Here is an 18,174-nt window from a genome sequence, read left to right as displayed (position 1 = left end):
ACTGACACATGTAGGGACAAATGACCCCGATGACAACACAAAGACAGCTCAGTGGAAAAGGGGGAGTCCTTCCAGCAAACGGTGATACAACAGTTGCATACCTAACACATGGGTTAAAAAAAAAAAAAAAAAAAACCAAAGAAACAACTTTGCTTTGTACCTCACACTATATACAACAATTAACTTAAAATGAGTCATAGACCTTAAAAATGTAAAAATTTTAAATTATACAACCTCTGGGAGAACACTTTTGTGACTCTGGATTAAGCACAGATTTCTTAGGTACAAAACCAAAAGCAAGACCCACAAAAGAAAAAAGAAAAAAAAAACTAATAAACTAGACTATCTACAAAATTTTAAATTCCTACTTTTCAAAAGATACTGTTAGAAGAACAAAAGACAAGCCACACACTGAGAGAATGTATTTGCAATTATAAATCTGATAAGGGCTTGTGTACAAAACATATAAAGAATTCCCAAAACTCAGTAATAAGACAACCTAATATGAGAATGGGCAGAAGACCTAACAGACCCTTCACCAAAATGGTAAATTCATATAGTAAGATATTTGACACAATTAGTCATTAAGGAAATACAAATTAAAACTACAATAAGATTCAACTACCTACTTTCTGAATGGCTAAAATTAAAAGGCTGATCACATCAAGTATTACTGGGGAAGTGGAGCCGCTGGGGCTTCGGTCCACGGCAGATGTGCTTACAGAGGGCACCACTACAGACCACAGTGCTACCATTTCTTGAGAAGATAAACCGACCGGATGATCCAGCTATTCCATTCTTATGTATTTCCCCAAGAGAAATGAAAACATACATCTATTCAAAGTCTTGCCTTATAAGTGTTCTTGGCAGCTTTACTGATAATAGCCCAAACTGGAAACACCCAAATACTCACCACACCACATGAATGGAAAAACTGTGGCTTCTATAAGATGGAGTGGAATACTGCTCAGAAATAAAGAGAAATGACCTATCAATGTTACAACATGAGTGAATCTCAAAATTAGTAAGCCAAGTAAAAGAAGCCTGACAAAAAGAGCACATGCCATAAAAATCTATTTATATAAAATTCTAGGAAACACAAACTAACCTGGAGTGACAGAGAGCGTACCAGTGGTTGCCTGGGGCAGGGAGAGGGCACAGGAAGCTTTTAGTGGTGACAGGTACATTCAGGATTTCGACGGTATTACAGGTGTATGCACATCTTACTAAATCTGGCAGAGAAATCACTGTGGGCAGGAGAAGAGTCTGCAAATCAACTCTATAACTCACTCAACACTGCGCTCCAAACCAGGGAAAACAAAACATACAGAAAAGCAGGGATATACTTCCAATATGTGATGTTTACTGTACATCAATTATCCTTCTTTACTGCTCTACACCTCCAAAAATGAAGAGGACGACAGTGCTAGGGTCTGAGAGAAAACAGAAGGCGCGATATGGCTGTCCAGGAGCTCAGCCACACTGGGCCCCGTGGCAGTACTGTGGGGCTGTGCCAAGCGCCAGCTGGGAGTTTGTGAGACCGAACTCAAGCTGACAGCATTCCATGTACTATGTATTTTGTTCTGCCACCGTCGATCCATTCAGGAACAGAACACGGGAGGCAGAGAACTGATGGAAGGAAGTGACTGAGAACAGGCTCTGGGTGGCAGTGGCAGGAGGGACGCGTGCCAGCAGCCACAGTGAAGGCAAGGTCTTCACAGGGCTGGCCCTTTCAGGGGAAAACCTAACACGGACACAGTGCTGTCCTATGGAAGTCTGCGAGCAACAGGTGAGAGAACGTGTTACCAGACCGCCTCCTGGGGAGACTAGCGCAGCAACTCGGCGGGAAGCTGGGCCTTCTCTAACTCAGGTGTAGCTCCACACAGTCACCTGGGAGACCAAACACACTCCACATGCATCTGGTCTGCTCGATTCCTGTGAGCCAACTTCAGGGAGTTATTTCTCCCACTCAAACTGCCCCATCCATTCCTTAATGATGCGAGGGTAGCCCACCCCATGGTCTGCTGAGGCTTTACACTGTGGCTGGTCTTTTAGATGCAGGTGGAACCAAAACTGGAGGTGAGCCATCTGTATCCCATCCCACATGCTGGCCCCAAAGAGAACTGCTCTCTTCCCCCTGCTCTTTTTTTCCTTCTAGAACAGCCTTAAAGACTCTCTCCCTTTTTATGAAGAAGCAATTTCTGTAGAGTCTGACTCTCGACTTCAACACTAATGTTCCCTCTCTGCACTTTTATAGACACCCCACCCTACAGTCCACCTTCTGCTTCTCCTACTTAAACCAGACCCACCTTTCAGGAACCGCTCAGATCTCACACTCCCTGAGGCACCTTCCTGACCAGAACACCTCATCTCCGTATCCACTTAAGAGGGAATTTCAAGGAGAATCAAAGGAAGCAATGAAAGGCACAATGTTTAGAGAAAGACTTAAGAAGCTAAATTTTAAAACGCAACATAATAAAGCTCACTCCACATAAAAATGAATTCATAAAACAGCTTTACCAGTCTCACTATTCTCAGGCGGAGATTCATGTTCTGAACGATCGAGAGCCAAAGTGCTCACAGCGGTTTGGTCTGACTCCTGAAAATCTGATAGTGCCACATTCTCATGACTTTTGTCACCATCGCCATTGGCATCCAATCCTGTAATTAGCAATTTTATCCCAAAAGGCAGAATTAGAAGAATAACCTTCTCTTTAAACAAAACAAAATAAAAGCTTACAGTTGCAGTTACTTCAATTTTTTTAACTTGATTGGGACAGACCTTGGCTCTTCAATACTGTACTAAACCACGACACAAATTTTAATTAACAATTCCTTTTTTTCAATTCTTTTTTTTTTTTTTTTTTAATTTTAAGTAGGCTCCGCGCCCAATGTGGGGCTTGAGCTCACTACGCCGAGAGCAAGACTTGTATGCTCTACCGACTGAACCAGCAAGGCGCCCCAATTAACAATTTCTTAGAGATGGGTTAAACGGGAACAAAGACAGAGCCTTGAGAGCCAAGTCGCTCCTCATCACAATCATGCTCGTAACTCACCCTCCTGGCCGCAGTCTGTACAAGGGCCCGACGGCTCCTCCCAGTCTGCACTCACACCGCCATCCGCTGCGCTGCCCGCTTCCAAATGCAGCACAGGAGTCCCCCACACTTTCGCATGAGGGTTTAGCTCCGAAACCTTGGCTGTCGGTACCTAGGGGAAAATGTGACAAACGTTTGTATCCCGATTCCAATCAAACGCTATTTTACGCATTAATTCATACCTGAAATGCATCTGTGTGAGCGAATTAGGCCAGAAAGGCAGTCTATTTACGTGTACGCTGGGGATGAACTGTGGAGCAAAGTAACAAAAGTTGATACACCAAGCTCAGCTTCATTCACCTTCAGGCTCCTTAGTGCCCACTAAGCGGAAGGCTCTCCAGAAACTGCAAATGAAAGATGAGGTCCCTGGCCTTCATGAACATTCAGTTAATAACTGGGGATCCAACTGTCATCTCTGTTCTAGACACAATTCACAGATTTATAAGTCTGAATAGAATGCAAATGGATAAAATTCTTAAACAAATCTCAAACACTCATATAAGCAAAAGGATATGAATACCCCAAGTCCCTTGGAAGAACAAAGGTCTTCTCACTGGTCCGTCAGACAAGGGCTTGGTACTGCCTCCGCTTTGACCCTGCTCAGGTCCAGGGATCCTGGCCTCCTTTTGCTCCAACGTGCTTGGCACTTCTGCTCCAACTGCTATTTGTCCACGACACTCTACCTGTGTCCACATGCTCATACCTTCATTTCCTTTCGGGATAGGTGAGCTCTTTTCTGACGCACCTAACTACCCCCTGACTTTTCTTCTCTTGCTCACAAACCTCAAATGGATCCCTGAGTCTAAAGAATCAATGTCCCTGGAGCAGCTGCTCCCCCAACTCACTCCAGTTCATCGTCCCAATTCTGTCAGCAAACCTAGCCAAATCATTTCCCGTTGCCCAGGTAATACAAGCCCTGATACCACCATGCACAGGTCAGAGCTTCCTAGGAGAGGGATAAGGGTCCTGGTCCCAGGAGCCCTCAGGGAATGTCGGGCAGGAGCCCTCACTGGGAGCAGCCTTCCCACATGACCCCCAAGGGCAGATGTTACCCAATACTGTCTCCAGATGTGAAAAGGGTCAGGAAAAATCATGATGAGCCATCGAGGACACATGTGGATTAATAATCTTTAGAAGACACAATACATTCACTCTGGCTGGGGTGATTAAGGCTTGCTTGAGAAACAAAACTCTGACACTGATAGCAGAGGCCCACATGATTAAAACAGAGTATGCACTTTGTTCACACCTAAGAGGTAAGGGAGCCGAACACCACACCCCCAGAACCAGATGCCTAAGTGAGGGACTCTCTGGGATTCTCCTTATGAAGCATGCGTGACAGGGTAAAGAGCAGGGCCCCCCTCCTTCAGGAGTATCACACTCCAGAAGCACTGGTTCTTCAGTCTCCCTTCTTACGGGACATTGAAACTCCCAGTTCGTTTTCAGCGCAGGGTTTGCCTCTCTCCTCCACCCATCTCTCCAGTAAATACTCCCTACTCAGTAAGCGCCAGCCCCGGCACTCAGCAGTCAGGATGGAACGGTGAACAGAGCAGCAGACACAACCCCTGCCCTCCTGAGCAACGACAGCGATACAGGAGACACTCCCTATTTCACAGACATCACTACCTTCCCTCAGCATTAACACGTTCTCCATCTGTTTGTTTTTTGTTTTGTTTTGAACTCATGCCCCTCTTTCTTTCCTAGTCCAATGCTTTTTCTAACTGGACTCTCCACCATGCAATAACACACATCAAGCTTTCCCACATTACTGTATTCAACCCACTGACGTGGCCCCCTGACCTCAGGTACACACCACACATCCTCTAAGTTCCGACCACCCACGAACACGGGCCTGTCCCACCGTGAGCACCGCCTGCAGCTCCCTGCACTGGGGCATTCGCAACATGGGCTGCACGTCACACCAGGAGTGCAATGCCCGAAAGCAACATCCTCAGAGCCACCGCAGGGCTCACCCTCTACAACCCATGTGTCTTTCCCACTAGCCCATCAAACTCCTGCGTGTCCCCTTTGTTCACCACTGTGTCGCTAGTACCTAGCAGCTCCGACCTCAGTACAGTTATGCCTGAGAAATATGCTGAAGGAATGAGTATTTAATAAAGCAACAACATAAAAAACTGTATTTTCCACTACTGGACAAATTGTGCAAAAGTTTTATGCTACAACTGAATAGAAACCTATCCTTATGTAATTTACTACTTTTTAAGTGGTAAATACTTAAATCCTAAATCCAAGTCAAGTACTTGGGACTTAACACAATTTTAAGCAGTTAAGCAGTATTCAAGTGACACTCTTGTGTGACAAAGGATGAAAGAGTGGAAACAAATACTTAGGAGCTGATGACATGACAACCACCTCGAGTCTGCTAGGTGCCAGGCACATTCCCTGTACCTTCCTGAGCTTCATCATGACAACCCTATGAGGGCTTCACAAAGAAGACCACGGCAGAGAGAGGTTCAGTAACGTGCCCACAAAGATAGTAATTAGAAAACTGTTCTAACACCAGCAAAAACAAAACATTACCAAGTGTGCATTACCTTCTTGTAATTCACATGAAAAATAACTTGTCTTGGTTGTATTTCTTTAAGGTGTCGGTCTTCTCTTGCAGTCATGTGGAACTCTAAGCATCCATCAACAACTCGTTTCACCTGCCTGACTACCTGTCTTATTTTTCCACTGAAAATTCATGGCTAAGCAGTGGTTATTAAAACCAAAAATGAGCTGACCTTAAAAGCCACAGCCTTACGCGATTTTATATAAATGACCAACACCACTCTTTCAAAATACAGCATCCATAAATTCTGACGCTCTAAAGAAACTCTACCCCCCAACACCAGGCTCCATTAAAAAAAGCCCAAAAACCTAACAATTTCATAAATCTGTTTTCTGGACATGAGAAAGAATGGTCCCACTGACACGTTACTGAGTAGGAATCAGAGTAACCAGTATCAGAGAAGGGGACAAGGGAGCTGGGAACTATAAAACAGGTGAGACAGTGGGGGAAGGAAACTTTCAAACTTTTTATTTCAAGTTAGCACAGACTACTCCCAGGGTTGCCACCAAAGAAGTTTAATCATTCAGAGCAATCCACTGGCTTCTGACGTGTCTGTACCTCTGGTTCTTTATCTGCAAAATGGAGTTAACAGCCACCACCGAAGATTGGTATGAACAAAACACCTAGACAAGCACTTTGAAAAATAAAGTTGTGAAAAGAAAGGCACAGCATTAAATGTACTCCAATCAGAGCACCGCCCAGGCATAGGTCACAACTGAAAAGGACGTGCGTATCTCGCGTGAAGGGCAGCACCAGGGCCCGTGTGTGCACTACAAGGGTGAACCAAGCAGATACGCGGGCCGCTTATGTAAACAATTATGGTGTGTACTACTTAAAGGCCTAATTTTGTAGTGTTTTGCCTCCACAACTACTGAAGAAACAAAAGCAATTAACTTGAATGTATGTTAACTCCTTTTGGCAAAAGTCCCAAATGTGGGAATGGAAAGGAGGTTAGTGGGTAATTCCCGAAGTTACAGGGTTACACTGATACTTAAGTTCATATAATTGGCATTAACATTTGAACCACATCTATCTCCTTACTACCATCAATCATTTTTCTTGCTTAACGCAACAAAAATCACTAATAATAAACTATCATGGGGCACCTGGGTGGCTCAGTCAGTTAAGCATCTGATTTTGGCTCGGATCATAATCCCAGGGTTCTGGGATTGAGCCCCATGTCAGGCTCCCTGATCAGGGGGAGTCTTCTTGTCCCTCTCCCTCTGCCTCTGCCCCCCCCCCCGCTCATGTGTGCGGGTGTGCGCATTCTCTCTCTTCTCTCAAATAAATAAAATCTTTAATAAAAATTAATAAACTATTATCAAAAAGATTAGAAATAACAAGTGTTGGTGAGGATGCCGACAAGGAATGTCGTACACTGTTCGTGGGAATGTAAACTGGCAGAGCCACTCTAGAAAACAGTATAGAGGTTCTCAAAAACTGAAAATAGAAACCCATAGGATCCAGCAATCCCACTTCTGGATATTTACCTGAAGAAAACAAAAATACTAATCTGGAAAAAAAAAATCTGCACCCCATCTTCACTGTAGCATTATTTACAAGAGCCAAGATATGGAGACAACCTAGGTGTCTGCCGATGGATGAATGGATAGAGAAGATGTGGTATACGTACAATGGAATATCACTCAGCCATAAAAAAGAAAAGAATGAAATCTTGCCAGCTGCAATGACACAGATGGAACTACAGGGTATTTTGCTAAGTTAAATAAGTCAGACAAATACCCTATGATCTCATTTATATGTGGAATCTAAAGACAAACAAATAAACCCAGCTCACAGATAGAACAAATTGGTGGCTGCCAGAGGTGGGGGTGGGGTTGGGAAAATGGGTGAACTATTTTTGTTTTTAGTTTAAATAAACTGAATTTATAAATAAATAAACTATTGGTTGAGTCAATGAGAGTCTGCTGTTAGAAGTATGCCTTTCAATTATACATGTCCAAAAGGACTACTTTAAGGGCAAGACTAACTTCACGTTTGTTGAATGTTTGTGTTTATCACAGACTATCTAAAAAGATGCTCCACTCAGCTGGTTGCTGCAGTAGCATCTGTGAAGCTTTTTCCAAATGAGCAGGGCCCGAGCACCACGGTCGGAAGCTCTGCAGGTGCTTCTGGCTGACAGGAGACAGACTTCAGAGCCAGTTAAAAGCAGCAAATTTGTAGCAGAGAGCACAGGTTTTGAGTCTTCTCTACTGTCCAAATGTGGCCTTTGTGAAATGACTTTCAAATTCAATGAACAAACGTTTGCTCTGCTCCAACAAGGGGGCTATGAGGAAGGACACGGGCCCAGCAGGGCAGCCCTCAGGACACACAACGTCCACACGCGGAAGAAGTCTGCACCAAGCTGTGTGTGACAGCCAGCAGTGCCGGGCTGAGTGCTAGCAAGAGCTGGCACACACACTCTGGCCTAAAGATACCAAACAGTAAACTGAGTCACACTCCCCAGGCTGGAAATGGTCAAGCTGATGCTATAGTAACTCACAGCGTGACACACACAGTCAAATGACGGCCCATCATTTAGAATAAAACCTCGTGGAAGTTAAAAGCAATCACAGTGAAACTCTAGCATTTCACAGCACAATAATAAAACTGATAAAGCATACTTACTAACTGTCCACCTCTATTCTGCCATCCCCAAACAACAGCATCTTCTGCCACTGGTAGCTGATAAGGGAGCTTCTCCATCCAGAACAGAGCGACCTCTAAGTCTGGTGGCTTCCCGGGCAGACGCTCATTAGGTACCTGCTGCTCTTCTAAGGCATCTTTCCCAGCTGGATGAGCCCATGGACAGCTCTCTTGATACTCACTGCAGCCATCGGCCAGTCCTTCAGAAAATGTCTGACTCGCAAACCCTCCCACTGGGTAATAGGCAAGTTCATTCAGAACCTGGGAGTACAATTCGTCTGGGAAGCTCTGCAAATCCCCTCCGGCAGGATTTCCAGGTGTATTTACAGCATCTTCTGTGAGTGGTAAGATATGGTCCCCACAATGTGGTACCGCTATTTCTGCACTGTCACCAGGGACAACAGGAAGGACCTGCAGCACCTCGTGAGCAGGGTCTGGGTATCTGTCCACCTGGGTCACACAGGGATATCCCTCAAGAGTCCCACCTAACTCCATTTCTCTAAAAGTCACCTGTGGACTTCCCACAAAATCCACTCCACTGTTTAATGCAGGTCCATTCAGCATAGGCTTGGCATGTCTTTGCCTGACACGGTACACATGTGTGCTCATCCCACACACGTCGATGTTGTCTCTCTCCCTTCCCTTCCCTGTTGGTGCTGGCTTGCTCGCCCCCAACGTGCCAGCCCCTAAGGCATCAGAACTCTCCTCGGCTGACTCGGACAAAACCTGATCCAGGCCTGCATTTTCACTGCTGTTCACAGACTCTTTCTCTTCTGCTTGTGACCTCTGCTCAGCTGAATGCAAACGCTGGCTTAGAGGTGGTGCAAGATCCAGATGCTCGTGTCTGCAGTCACTCACGGCACAGGTATCATCATTCTCTTCCGTGTGACTGGTTCTGCTACGGGGCTGCCCTATGTTGTCTGACCTACCCCAAGCCTGCACGTCCCAACTGGGCGCTGCCCCGTGGGGTGCTGTGCTTGTTTCCCGGGTAAAGGTGGTTTCAGAGTCTGACTTCACATCTCCTCCATCATTCTTACTGGTCTCTCTGTGACTGGCTTTCAGTGGCTCTTTTCCGGCACTTTCTAATCTTTGCTGGTCACGCTCTGCACTCTTCACACACATTTCATCTTCTGTTTTAAAACCCAGGCCAGCTTCACTTTCTTCTTCAGGGCAGGTGAAAGCAAATGCGGAGGAGATAAAGTTACTCTGAAAACAGCTGGAGACATCAAGAGACTTGCCATCTGGGGGCAGTTCCTGGGAGCTTCTGAGCTCCGGGGAGCCCGTTCTTTGGAATACTCTCCCCATGTCTGCCTCGCATGGCATACCAGTTAAATCACAGATCTGTGCTTGGGCCTCACTGGCCCCAGGTTCTGCACACAGGTCTACCTGATGTGAAGATCTCCACTCAAAAGCCCTCTGTCCATGACTCTCTTCTTCAAAAGTGCTCATTTTATCCTTATCTTGATAAGATGAACTATTTTCAGATTGCAAAGACAACTGTGCTTTGTTTGCAAGCTGGATGCTTCCAGGTTTCAGGCTGCAGACACGCTGCTTCTGCCCCTCGGCCATCGCTGGCCCTAGGAGGTGGTCCGGTCCAGGATCACCAGGTCTGTTAGGGGCTACTTCTTGGAAACTGGCATGAATGGGAAAATGTTCATTTCTAAAGCTCAGGGAAGTGACACACCTTTCCGACCTTAAATGAATCCTATCTAGACTCCGGGGAAGGAGACTACTTTCTGCTCCGCTAACATCGAAACTGAAATAATCATTGTCTTTCAGTGGTCTGACAGAATTATCTTCTCTTTCCTTTTCAGAGTTTAAACTCTGACCTACGCTAGCTGCTACAGCCCCAGATTCACCATTTCTTTCAACTTCTGAAGGGTCGGCAGGTAAATTAAAATGTGAATCACCCATCGGACTTACCTGTTCTAGACTACAGTTCTCGCTTTCTTCAGGGAGGGCACACACACATTCCGGCGAGCCAGTGTCTACGTTACTGTTAAATTCAGGGAGGATGCCCACATTATGGAATGCAGTGCTTTCTGCGGAATCTTTAGGGAACCCGGTATAAGTGTGAGCCCTTAAAGACGCAGTCATTAGTTTGAAACCAGGTTTAGTATTTTCCTTAAAAACTTCCTTCATTTCATTCGGACCGGGCATGCCCCGTGGGGAGAGCTCCTCCTGTAGGGCGACTAACTGTCCTGGGCCTTGTGCAGCCTTCGCCGGCGGCCAGGCCCCTCTGCGAATTCCCTCAGAGGTGACAGCTGACCGACTGTCTTCCACGGCAGCTGCTCCACACACGGGGGCACACAGCTCCTCAGCAACACCCAGGCAGTCAGGATCTACGACACAAATGCTGTAAAACTCGCGCTCTCTCGAAGCCCTGAGTGCTTTGTGATCAACACAAACAGGGTGTTCACCCTCCATCTCCCTACCAGACCTATCTGAAGAGTTAGTATCCCTACTGCTTTGAACATTTACCGCCACTTCTTTCTCTGTTACGGAGTTTATACGAGTGGCTGGGTAATGGCCGAGATGACTCTGTTCAAGGGCTCCTCCCTGCACGCCCCGGCCAAAAGGCACCAGGACGCGTGAAAGAGGCTCGTCACCTTTGGAACAAACATCTTCAGAGAAACCCCGTTTACTGACAGGGCTCACACGAGTGACCGAGACACCGTCACAGCCTTGCTCAAAAGCAACAATCTCTAAATTCTTATCACTCTCACCTAAACTTTCATACCTAATTAAGAACTGGGATACTGGAGAGGAAACCGAGTCCGAAGACTGCCTCAGCCCCAGACCCTGCTGCTGCCCTGGCCTCACAAAAGCCCTTGTCCACAGATTAGCTCCGGCAGCTGCCCCGCTGCCTCCATGTCCAACACTGTGAAGCTCCTCACCTTCAAGGGTATCAAATAAGGAAGACAAAGCTTTACTTATCTTGTTCTCTGACCCCGCCTCCTCCACAGATTTCGGCAACAGGCCATCTTTTTCATTGTCACTGTCACTACTTAATTCCTTGCTGAAGCAACAACCCATGTTCAAAAGTTCAAAAGCTCACAGAACCATGCCTGGCGTGTTCTGAGCCTCCGCAAGTGCATCTCACGCTAACTTGCTATGATTTCTGACGAGAAGCCGACACCCAGATACCAAAAATAACCCCTTGCACAGCAGTCACATGTCCCTGCCACTCAAATCCCAAACCCAAACCACAACAGGCCCTGCCGAACAGCCATCCTCCTCCACGCACTAAAACCAAACAGCACGTGGAACCCAAAGACTCAGAAGAACGACAGATAATTTTCATAGTATTTCTCCTATTCTCATAAACTCAATGAAAAAGAAATCCCTACAATTGTTATCCCAGCCAGAAAGAACAAGACTACATTTTAGACTCCTGCGTTTTCCACAGTGTTTCAGCGTTCTCTGAATTACATATCATGGGAAGGGGGCAACCAAAGAAGTTAGCATGTATATTTCCCAAGGAGAAGCAACAATAAAGATGTGTTCTTTAGAACGTATAGACAAGTTATACTTGTAGCTCATTTTCTGCTCTGAGAATGAAGTCTGTGGGTACAGAGGAGTAACTGCGAGGCACGACACTGCAATGGTGCCCATTAGGGACCCACGTGGGGATGTTTATGGTGAATGGCACATCGTCTGGGATTTGCTTTGGAACACCCCAGCAAGTAAAGAAGTAAATACATACATAACATTTTTTTGAAAGTGTGTGTGTAGAGGGAAGGAAGCGATAACATAAAAGTAACAAAATGGGGGGGGTGACTCCTCAAGTCACCACAGGCCCACAGAGTTTACTTTATTATTCTAACTTGCACGGATGTCTAAAAATTCTAAGACAAAGGAAAGAGCAAAAGAGAAAAAAAGAAAATCAAAACCCACCAGGCCAGTAACAGGAAGTCCCTCAAAAGCTCCCAAAATCCCTCCTGGTCCAGGTTATCTGTTCAGGTGTGAGGCTAAGTTTGTGTTTACTACATGCATAAGCTCTGGCAAATCATCTCATCTCTCAGTTTTCTCATTTGTAAAATGGGGCCAACAACAGCTATTTTAAAGAGTTGTCATGAAGACATTACGTAAAATACTCGGAACAGAACTTTAATACCCCTCCAGAGTCCTCACACTCTGGCCCCGGCCCACCTCTAGAATCACCTCTTACTCTATAATGCCATCCTCCTTACCCTATTTCATCCAAAGAACCCAACCAAACAAGCCCAGCGTGGGCTGCATTTGCTCAAACCTTCGGTCATGTCTCCTAGCCATGCTTTCCCAATCTCACCATCCTTTGTAAGGTCATCCCTCCCAACTGTGCAAGATGATGGTCTCCTACCCCCACATGCCGGTTACTCTTCATGCCTCCAGGAAAGCATGCTAACAGCAAGTCTTAGCGCCTGTACCATCAACTACTCAAACCTGTAGTGGCCTCGGAATCTGCAGAAGCTCTAAAAGGATTAAAAGATGCAAACACAGGGATGCCTGCGTGGCTTAGTCAGTTAAGTGCCCAACTTTTGATTTCAGCTCAGGTCATAATCTCAAGGTCATGGGATCGAGCCCTGCATCAGGCCCCACGCTCAGCGTGCAGTCTGCTTGTCCCTCTCCCTCTGCTCCTCCCCGTGCTCATGCACACTCTCACACTCTCAAACAAATTAATTTAATTTAATTTAAAAAGATGCAGGGGCGCCTGGGTGGCACAGTGGTTAAGCGTCTGCCTTCGGCTCAGGGCATGATCCCCGCGTAATGGGATCGAGCCCCACATCAGGCTCCTCTGCTATGAGCCTGCTTCTTCCTCTCCCGCTCCCCCTGCTTGTGTTCCCTCTCTCGCTGGCTGTCTCTATCTCTGTCGAATAAATAAATAAAATCTTTTAAAAAAATAAATAAATAAAAAGATGCAAACACAAAATCTTAAATTTGCACATAAGTTTAGGAGCACAGCAGCACCATGTGACAATACTTAAATTACCTGCTCTGATGAGAAAAGAGTTGAACTTAAAATGTCCCAAATTCACTCATGCCTGGTGAGGCCCAAGCAACACCAGGTATGCCACAGAAACAAACCAGCAAAAGTTGTGGGCAAGTTGTTCACGTGGCGTTCAGCAGCTCAAGCTGTGGTAAACTCAAAGAAACTCTGGGTAACTAGTACCACAAGCACCTGGCGATGTAGCTTTACTTCCAACAAAACATCACCTGCTAGACTGAATGTCATTAATTTGCATTTTATTAGTTTGGGCACTGAAGTTTTATATTTGTGTAAAAATTACATGCATTAGAGTTTATCAGTAGTTCTCTATTATTAGAATAACAATTTAATAACAACTTAGAAAAAGTTCTCATTTAAAAGGTTACAAAAGGTCAAGCAAAATGGTGAACTAAAAGCAGGTCCAAGCTTTCGATCCCCTCAGAAATATCAAGAAAACAACCAAAAGGGACACCTGGGTGGCTCAGTAGGTTAAGCATCTCTCTTCAGCTCAGGTCATGGTCCCAGGGTCCTGGGATCGAGTCCTGCATCGGGCTCCCAGCTCAGCGGGGAGTCTGCTTCTCCCTCTCCCCCCTGCTAGTGCTTGCACTCTCGCTCTCTCACGTAAATAAAATCTTTAAAAATAAAAAAAAATTAAAAGTTTAAAATAAAAAAAAGATGGAGCGCCTGGGTGGCTCAGTTGTTAAATGTCTCCCTTCGACTCAGGTCATGATCCCAGGGTCCTGGGATCGAGCCCCACATCGGGCTCCCTGCTCAGCGGGAAGCCTGCTTCTCCCTCCCCCTCTGCTTGTGTTCCCTCTCACGCTGTGTCTCTGTCAAATAAATAAAATCTTTAAAATAAAATAAAATAAAATAAAATAAAATAAAAACCATCTGAAGCCCACAAAAGCTACGGTGAAACTCTTTGGGAAATCAGCCATGTATATGGGAAATTCCGAAAGCCACATCCAGGCAAGACAGATGCTCAAAACAGTCCTGAGAAGACCTTAGGCTTTCACCTTGGGTTGGTTAATGAGGTAATCAGTGAGGGACTGTCTCAGAACAGAGCCTGTCTATGAAGACTGGGAAGGGTAGTTGTATTCTCTCTCCTGTCTTCTTCGGGGAGGAGGGGATCTGGACTGTCTGTTTCAGTTCATGGCATTAGCAGAAATCTCTGTCAAAGTATTAGCTGAATACAAGCTAAAGGAACAGAGACTTCAATGAACACATATGACAAGGAGCAGTCTTTACAAAAATAATTTGGAAAAGTCTCAAAACAATAAGATATTCTATACATTATAAATAAAATCAAATGCCCAGTTCTCAGCAACAACAACAACAAAAAAAAATCACAAGGCATACAAAGAAACAGGAAAACACAACTCATTCAAAAGAACAAAATTCACTGTCCTTTGGAAAGCTCAGACATGGAAAGCTCAGTCCTTTTACTCCACAAAGACTTTAAAACAACATTCTTAAATATACTCAAAGAGCAAAGGAAAAACATGGACAAGGAACTAAGGTTAATCAGTAAAACGATATATGAACAAAATGAGAATACCAACAAAGAGATAGGCATTTATAAAAACAACCAAACAAATATTCTGGAGCTGAACAGTAAGTTACTGAACTGAAAAATTCACTAAAGGGGTTCAACAGCAGACTTGGATAGGCAGAAGAATCAGCAAATTTGAACAGGGGACAAATGAAATTATCCAGAAGAGTAAAAGAAAAAAACAGAGAAAAGTTGAGTGGAGCCTAAAGAGCTTATGGGACACCATCTATGTCCCATATAGACAAACACTCATCGTGGGAGTCCCAGCAGAGGAAGGGCAAGAGAGAATACCTGAAGAAAGAGTGGCCAGAAACTTCCCAATTTGGATGAATACACAAATTTACAAATCCACAATCTCAACAAACTTCAAGTAGGACAAACACAAAGAGACCCACACCAAGACACATTACATTGATCAAACTGTTGAAAAACAATCAATCTTGAAAGCAGCAAGAAAAAAGTTACTTGTCAGGTACAAGAGCTCTTCAATAAGAGTATCAGCCAGTTTATCATTAGAACCCTTACAGGCTAAGAAGGCAGGGGCGGATACCGTTGAAGCACTGAAAGAAAAAACTGTCCATTGAGAATTCCTTCCTCAGCAAAACTGAAGAAGAAATTAAAACATTCTCAGATAAAAGCTGAAGTAGTTTGTTAACACGGGTCTGCCCCAGAAGAGAGGCTAAAGGAGTCCTTCAGGCTGAAATGAAAAAACATGACACAGTAACTCAAAGCTGTATGAAGACATAAAGCTCCCTGATAAAGATGAATACATGGACAATTACAAAAGCTAGGACTACTGTAATTTTAATTTACTGCTCCACTTTTTATTTTCTAGAGAATTTAAAAGACAAGTGCATAAAAATAACTATAAATCTACATTACTGGGCACACAGTAATAAAGATGTAATTTGTGACACCAGTAACACAAAGGAGGGGGAGAATTTTACAGGAGTACAGTTTTTGTGTGCTATTAAAGTTAAGTAGGAATCAATTTAAATTAGGCAGTTATAACTTTTGGATGTTATATGTAATTCCTATGGTTACCAGATACATGATTAGATAAAGGTAAGTTCTTAAACAACTAAACTATCAATTATGCCATGCTGATATTAATGAAAATTTTCAATTTAGGTAAAGTATACCTTGCAAAGAAGTATCAATAAAGTACATTACACGGTTCCTGCCCTTATGGGTCTTAAAACTCCTCAGAGAAAACTAAGACATTTGAAACATTTATAAAAAATGATATAGAACATAATTTCTTAAATAAATTTTAATCAAATTTATAGAAGTAATACAGGTGATTAGAAAAGGATCAATGAAAAGTTATAGCCAAGAATGCCCTTACAGGACATAAAATCTGTCAAGATAAGCAAAAAATTATAGAGGAAAAAAAAAGGATTAGAGTTGATTTTATTCCAATTAATAACTCAGTTACTTTTCAATTATATAACCCTAATCCATATTTACAATAGTTTTAATGGTTTTTTCTATATAATAAATTTTTAAAATAATAAAACATCTATTTGTTTACTTCCAACTTCAAACATCTCAGGCTCCAAATTCTCCACTGAGGTCCAACTGGCCCCACCTGCCCACTTCACTGCTTGCTTGAATTTCTACCAGGTGGACTTCCCCTCCAGAAACCTTTACTTCTCCAATTTTTTCCATCTCAAAATAAATGAAAACTCTATTCATCAAGTTGTTCAACTATCCCTGATTTATCTTTCCCTCACCCCAACCTCTACATCCAATCCACAACTTGGTGTGGTTAAATCCACCTCCAAAATAATTTGAAATCCATTCGCTTTCTTTGCTCACTACAATCTATTATATATAAAAACATATCGAGGCCAAAATAATCTCCCAAAAATGTAAGTCATGCTATTCCCCACCTAAAATCCTCCACCTTTATCCCAAATTAATTTCATCCACTCAGACACAATTCAAATCGGTTTTTGTCTGGGGTATTATTTTCTACTTGTTTCTTTATTTAAATGAAATAAAAGATACCAAAGAGGAGGTATCTCATCTTGAGTTTGGACTCTGAAGTCAGGTTGCCGGGATTCAAATCATGGTTCTGCCACTCTGTAGTTAAGTAATCTTGGGGAAATTACTTAAGCCTCGCTGGGTCTCAGCTTCCTCTAGCTAAAGATCAATTTTCTGATGCTCACTGATTGGCTAGGGTTGTAAAGAGTTACTACTCGGTAAGTTTTTTTGGGGGGGGGCTGTATAATAAATATGAATAATATTACCACTGGATAAATGCAAAGCTGCTCCTGAATTAGTCAGGCATTTATTTGGGAATCTCTACGGAAATTCTACTCACACCATATCCAGCTCAGGGGAAAGACTGAACCTTCAACAGACTGCTTCCTAAATCAGACTGCTAGACACGCTCACTCAGCCACTGGAACACCTGCAGCTGCCAACCCAACGACCACACCCACACACTCAGGCGCACCATGCAATGATGCCAGCTAGAAAGATTTTCAGAGCAATGCCATTTATAATAGCAGGAAAGAAATAAACAATATAAATGTCCCCAAACCAAATGGCTAAAGAACGACAGCACTGCAACATAAAGAAAATACCACAATGGCAAGGAAATACATAGATGAAATCACGCCATGTGGGAAAAGATGAGGTGAAATATATATATGTTGATTACAGCTACATAAAAATGTGTGTACTCTTTCCCTTTCCTGTAAAGATGCTCAAGTTTGTTGTAAATAAATCTTTATTAAAGAACACACACACTATAAGCCCAGATGTCTCTCAGGGTACCTTCTAGCTCTAGTATTTAATGATCCTATGAAAACCTAAGTGTGCGGCACCCTGTTAACACTGGCAAATAGCACATCCACACTGTATGAAACCTCAAATCAGAGATGGGATGTGCCCAAGGGACACCAAGGGCACTAAAGATCAAGGCCGGACTAAGAACTTGCTACATCGGGTCTATTATAGGACGTTAACTCTTAAAAGTGACAAAGAAAGCATGTGTAGGCAGTACTAGTTGCAAATTATTTCTGTACAGAAGTGAAATCCTGAATTCTGGCTCAAGTGTTTCAATTCTTTTCTAGATAGGTCTTATCTCAATACTTAGGAATAAAGTAATAAAACAGGCAAAAAAAACCCCAAAGAATCCAAAATCTAGTTTTTAGCCCTACAATACATTTTAAAAAGATGGCTGAACATTATGTTGGATTGTAAATCAACCATGAGGAGGAGGAAGACTGGCCCTAAAAAAAAATTTTTTTTTTGATGATTTCTGCTTAATTTCCCTCTTAGATTATTAAAGATCTTATATTTGGATCTTAAATTACTTAAAATATTA

At 43.6% G+C, this 18,174-nt stretch overlaps 1 protein-coding gene across 5 annotated transcripts in view; it reads right to left on the bottom strand.

Moving 5' to 3' along the window:
* The window catches only part of LARP4B (La ribonucleoprotein 4B), an 88,282-nt gene that overhangs the window by 43,915 nt on the left and 26,193 nt on the right, over positions 1 to 18,174 (bottom strand). For 3 of the 5 annotated variants that reach the window (XM_057304595.1, XM_048219352.2, XM_044392068.3), the window contains exons 4-5: positions 3,057 to 3,207; positions 2,521 to 2,661 (exon numbers count right to left, since the gene is read on the bottom strand). In XM_057304595.1, coding sequence (XP_057160578.1) covers positions 2,521 to 2,661; positions 3,057 to 3,207 — 292 coding nt within the window. Of the gene's footprint in view, positions 1 to 2,520; positions 2,662 to 3,056; positions 3,208 to 8,295; positions 14,779 to 18,174 lie in introns of those variants that run through there. The other 2 variants (XM_044392064.3, XM_044392065.3) reach the window with 2 other exon arrangements.

Source organism: Ursus arctos, unplaced genomic scaffold, assembly GCF_023065955.2.
Source record: "Ursus arctos isolate Adak ecotype North America unplaced genomic scaffold, UrsArc2.0 scaffold_30, whole genome shotgun sequence".
NCBI classification, from domain to species: Eukaryota; Metazoa; Chordata; class Mammalia; order Carnivora; family Ursidae; genus Ursus; species Ursus arctos.
Note: the sequence above shows the minus strand (reverse complement) of the source record. Positions and strands in the feature narration are given on the sequence as shown.